The sequence below is a fragment of the Triticum urartu genome, unplaced genomic scaffold (assembly GCF_003073215.2).
Source record: "Triticum urartu cultivar G1812 unplaced genomic scaffold, Tu2.1 TuUngrouped_contig_6998, whole genome shotgun sequence".
Taxonomy (NCBI): Eukaryota; Viridiplantae; Streptophyta; class Magnoliopsida; order Poales; family Poaceae; genus Triticum; species Triticum urartu.
In genome coordinates this window covers 448-5773 of record NW_024117805.1, presented here as the reverse complement: position 1 = coordinate 5773, position 5326 = coordinate 448, and the positions used below count along the sequence as shown (strand labels likewise).

The 5326-nt window shown below is 42.9% G+C and overlaps 2 protein-coding genes across 2 annotated transcripts; one reads left to right on the top strand and one right to left on the bottom strand.

Annotated features, from left to right (window-relative positions):
* Positions 1-63: 63 nt before the first annotated feature.
* On the top strand, positions 64-3756 carry LOC125531384 (protein FAR-RED IMPAIRED RESPONSE 1-like). The gene is made up of 5 exons (XM_048695801.1): positions 64-815; positions 944-1634; positions 1735-2192; positions 2297-2593; positions 2874-3756. Exons 2-5 carry the CDS (start codon positions 1478-1480, stop codon positions 3486-3488), a joined length of 1527 nt encoding a protein of 508 aa, XP_048551758.1. The 5' UTR covers positions 64-815; positions 944-1477; the 3' UTR covers positions 3489-3756.
* Positions 3757-3801: 45 nt separating this feature from the next.
* LOC125531385 lies at positions 3802-4708 on the bottom strand. Its single transcript, XM_048695802.1, has 2 exons — positions 4397-4708; positions 3802-4311 (listed from the first exon to the last, which is right to left on the bottom strand). The coding sequence occupies exons 1-2, from the start codon at positions 4607-4609 to the stop codon at positions 4096-4098; spliced, it is 429 nt and encodes a 142-aa protein (XP_048551759.1). The 5' UTR covers positions 4610-4708; the 3' UTR covers positions 3802-4095.
* Positions 4709-5326: the final 618 nt, after the last annotated feature.

The window sequence follows — 5326 nt, the reverse complement described above, 5'->3', positions numbered from 1 at the left end:
TTTTTAGTTTTGGCATTGATGAATGTTAAATTTAGCTGAAGAGGAGAAGTAGGCAAGTTTGTCAAATGTCAGGACTGAATACCTTAAGATTCGATGTAGCGTCTTCAGTTGTTTGCTGTCAGAACTGTTTTTAGTTGTAGCACGTTTAGTGGGATGACAGTAACAGTACACTTGCCCAAATTTCTCATCCATGTGACAAAGAATCACGAATCTGGGCATGTGGTCACAGTAAATTATATTGACAGTTTTCTGCTCTCCTTTTTTTAAGAAATTGGGGTGGGCACGGGCATGTACAGCAGGACATTTTTTAAGAGGGACGAAACTTATCATAATACACGGTTAAATATTTCAGAATGCTTGGATTCAACAACTGATACTTGTCATGTACACAAGAGGCCGACATCTCCGAGTTGTCTGAATTCATCATTGTGTTTTCCACAATGCAAATCAGACACTTATGATCCAAGTCATTAGAATGTGCATATTCTGATCGTACTTGCGCTATTTTGTTTCCATTTTCTTCTGCGGCTTACATCTCCGATTTACTTAGGGTCCGACTTGGCAAGATTCCTGACAGCCGTGCCACATTATCGGGAAGGAAAAGTGCTTTGGAAAAGGCCATGAGAAATTACGCTGATAAGAAGTCAGAGTTCGTCGTCAAGCCAGAGATCGGCCAGGAATTTGATTCTTTGGCCGAAGCTTACGACTTCTACAACCTATACTCGTGGGAGATTGGTTTTGGCATCAAGTATGGTCAATGCAGAAGAAACGTCGAAAAGTGCAAGACGGTCCAGGACATAGTTTGCGGATGCGCAGTGAGTTATATCATCCATTGTGCACACATTTGCAATTGCATTCAGTATGATGTGTACAGTTTTTTGATTTTTTGGCTGAAAAGTCCATATTTAGGACTCACTGCTTTTGTTTACCACCATTTTATCAGGGGAAACCACGCAGGGAAAATTCACATTCAGTATGCTGCCAATGTCCTGCGCTTATGAGGTTGCATCGCACGTCAGACCATGGTTGGTTCATCCATGATGTGAAACATGAGCATAATCACAGCATGGCACAAACATGTGGAGAGAAGTTGCACTGGCCATCTCACAGGCACATTGATGCCCATGCCAAAGACATTGCCATGCACCTTAGGAACAACAATATATCATTAAGCAAGACTTTCGGTGTGATTGGAAGCTTTTTTGGAGATATGGAAAACTTGCCCTTTAACAAGAGATCTCTGCGTTATCTCTGCAAGAGAATGAATCAGCAGCAGGGCGATGATGACATCAGAAAGACGATACAACTCTTCTCTGAATTGAAAGAGAAGGATCCAAACTTCGTCGACAGTGTGCTTGTGGATGAAGGCAGCAAGATCAGGGCATTGATGTGGACAGACGGTAAGAGCTGACACCAGTACAAATTCTTTGGAGATGCAATAACATTCGACACAACATATCGTACGAACCAGTACGACATGCCGTTTGGTCTTTTTGTTGGTGTCAACAATCACTTTCAGAGCATCATCCTTGGAGGAGTGTTGCTTCGCGATGAAACAACTGAGACTTTTGAGTGGGTGTTCAAGGAATTTGCATCTTTGACGGGAGGGAAGGCTCCAAAAACAATACTCACGGGTAATTTAAAATCACCAACAAATTGTAACATTAATTCCTTGAATTACTATTTCTTTTTGCATACCCCTCACCGTGAATGTCATTTCTTCATTTAACGCAGACCAAGCCCGTGCAATGGAGAGGGCTATATGTTCCCAGTGGCCTGATACAACTCACAGATGGTGCAAATGGCATGTATTGCAAAAAGCAAGGGAACATCTAGGTTCTGTTTATTCAAAAAACAGTGATTTCAGAGACGAGTTTCACAAACTTCTCGAGTATATGGTCACAGTAGACGAGTTTGAAACCGCATGGGCCGGCTTGATTGAGAAATATCAACTTGCAGAACACCCATGGCTCACTCAAATATATGAAGTTAGAGCAAAATGGGCAAAGCCATATTTTGCAGGAGTGTTCTGCGCAAGGATGACGAGCACACAGCGTTCTGAGAGTGCAAACCATATGCTCAAGAATTACGTGCAGCCGGCATCGTCCATGAACAATTTTGTGAGGCAGTATCAAAAATTATTGTTTGATCGACAATCAGAGGAAGATTTTCAAGCGAAGAAGACTCGTGTGGTAAGCCATAGACAAATCATCATACATAGCATGGTTATTTGGTTCACGAAACTGCATGGGTTCATATATGTTATAGTTAACTCATTGGCAACTGATGGTTTCAGGGTGGCGTTGCCTTCAACCCGGGAGTGCCTCTAGAATACCATGCAAGCAAGGTCTACACTGCGGCTATGTATGAGCTGTTCCAACACGCAATTTACTTGTCAGGGTCATTTGTGTTACAAGAGGCCTGGCAGACAGAACAAGGCATGGTCTACGTCGTTGACCACATCTATGCAGAGAGGAGGCAATCATGGTCCAGGACACAATATCATGTTCTGTTTCATCAGGGGTCCGGAGGATATTTATGTGAGTGTGGTCTTTACTCACATATGGGCATGCTGTGCTGTCATGCTATTCGGGTATGTCACAATACTCATGCTATCTTCATCTGACGGAGCTTACTTGCGATAGTTCCTGAATCCTAAAATCTCAGTTTTTTACAATACACTCTCTATCAGTTACTGAGTTTTTTTTGTCTGCTCCAAGTTTGCAATATCCTTTTTAAGCAAAAATGGTACACCTAGATTCAGACATGTGATCCTCATAGAATGAATGTAACTGAGACATTTTTACATAAATTATTATAGAATCCATATATGGAGATTTATTCTGACCAAGCATTTTCTTTGTCTTCGACAGGTGCTGCTACATCTCGGAGTTAGGGAGATCCCAGAAGTACACATCATGAAGAGATGGACGAAGAACGCCTGGGAGAACCTGCCAGAGCAACTGATGATATATAAAGCATGCAATTCTGCACTGAAGGACGCAACTTATCGGCACTCTTCCTTGTACAGTAAGGCGCTCGAGATTGTCCAAATGGGGGATAAGAACACTGAAGCTTACGGAGCTGCAATGAAGCAGTTGCTGGACGCAATAAGTGTTCTAAATGATATCAACCAGGAGAGCGATGGGCGAGGGTTAAATGATCAAGCCACTGCTCAAGCACATGACCAAGATGTCCCTGTGACACCAGGAGCAAATGGTCTGTCAGGTTCAATGAATGTTGTATCACGCAAGAGGGATCGAGGCAGGCCAACAAACGCAAGAGCAAAGCCAGGTTATGAAAATGTCAGCAAGCCAAGAACAAAGTTTTGCTCAATCTGTAGAGGGAGGGGTCACAAAGCATCGGGATGCCCCTCATATGGAGGTGTAGCAAAGAAACAAAGGAAAGTTCCAAAGTGTACAAAGTGCGGCCTGAAAGGCCACAAGAGGAATAACTGCTCAGGAAGAATGTTCGGCGTCTTCCAGTGATTCGATTGCACTTGCAACTGGTTTACTTTTACTCTTGGCTTGTGCATTTTTGGTGTGCAAATGACCTCATTTGCTGTTAAGGAAGATGAAAAATGATGTTGTAGTGAACATTTAGGGTTTTTTTGCGGCCATGTAGTGATCTTTCAGTTTCAAGACATTAAAACTTGGCACTGCTTCAGATGATGTGCAAGTAAGAAGATAGCCATTGTACTGATGCGAGAAAGGACAAGTTCATCTGAAATTGAAACGGGGCTTGTCTTTTGTCTAAGAAACTTGTGTATGCTATCGTTAATTTTGTGATGCTCTGCCAATATGTTATGATACATGATTTCCTCCATGTGCCATACGTACCATGTTTAAAAGAAATTACATTCTTCAGTTTGACATCATGAAACAGCAGCGACAAGCACAATAGTAAATATATGGCACATCCAGAGCACAACAGCAGAAGCAGTGCATCTCTAAGTTCATCATACTAAGCAGCAAGCTTGCTAACTAAAAACACAAGCATCACTATCAGAACTACACTAAAAAGCATCCGCTTCTGATGACCATTGTTTTTCACATTCAGCAGGCATTCAGTTTGCCCCAACTTCTCTTCAAGAGCCTAATTTCGTTCCTTCATCTTGCGCAATGCATCCCGCAAAGCATTATTCTGGGTGCTTCGATCCTCAATCCCCATTTCCAGGTCTGCATTGACTCCTCTGAGCTGAGTGCTCTCCCTCCGGAGGTTGTTCACCGCGTTGCGCAGATCGACCAAAAGTTGGCAAAGAAAGGGCGTAGTAGGGTCATCAATCCATCGCCACCACCTGCAACCTCCGACCTGGACAAGAAAGTGTGCCAAATATATGAATGGGAGAAAGATCCAGCAAGAACGGAGAAGGAAATACTGGCAAATGAATGCATACCCGAGATCTCTGGCAGGTCAGATACCTACGACCAGGATTTGCGTTGCTCCAGGAGATCCATCTCGCCGCTTTCTTATGGCATGGGCAATCTTCAGATGGCTCGTACGCTAGCGGCTGCTCACGATAAGGAATCGGGGAAGGGTTGGGAGAATAGCCAGGAGGTCCACCATGGGAGGACGAGCGTGCTCCAGTTGACGAGGAAGAGGATGCCATCTGGGAGACCACAAGCTGCGAAGATGCCCACCACGGATAAGGTTAGGTTTGGTGAGGAGGAGGAGGGGATTTTGTGGCTGTGGCATCTCGTTCGGGAGGGGGTGAGGGGTGGGGAGGATATATGAATGTTGGCACTAGTTTTTGCCCTTGCGTTGGATGTGGGACAGCACACAGGCCATACGTATGATGATTTGCTCTTCTGCAAATGTTGTGCTAAACAAACTACAACAATCTGGCCAAAAGAGTAAACAAACTATATGACAGTGAAGGCCGGGTCATTTTTTTGGGCATTTTGGGATAACCTCACTATGGTTTGATTTAGAGAGAAGTGCATATTGGAAGGCTGAGATAATTATAAATTAATAACATAATTTCGTGTTTTATCAGGTGAACAGTAAATTCAAAATGATAAAAGAATGAAAAAAAATTCCGAACGCACGGATGATGTAGAATTTTGTGTGTGATGTCCGTGTCATTTTTCAGCTTGTTCGGACATCCGAATAGTTCGCAGCAAAAAAGACAAATGTGTGGTCAATGAAACAGTTAACCGTTCATGCACTGTTCACATCGGATTTGTTTTTTTGTAAAACTTTAGTTTTTTTAGTTAAATGTTCATCCGGTAAAAAAGTCAAAGTTATTTGTTGATTTCTTTTAAAAAAATCAGTTTACGGTTCACCCAGTCAGCGGGTCAAAAAACGATCAACTGGATCAAAACCG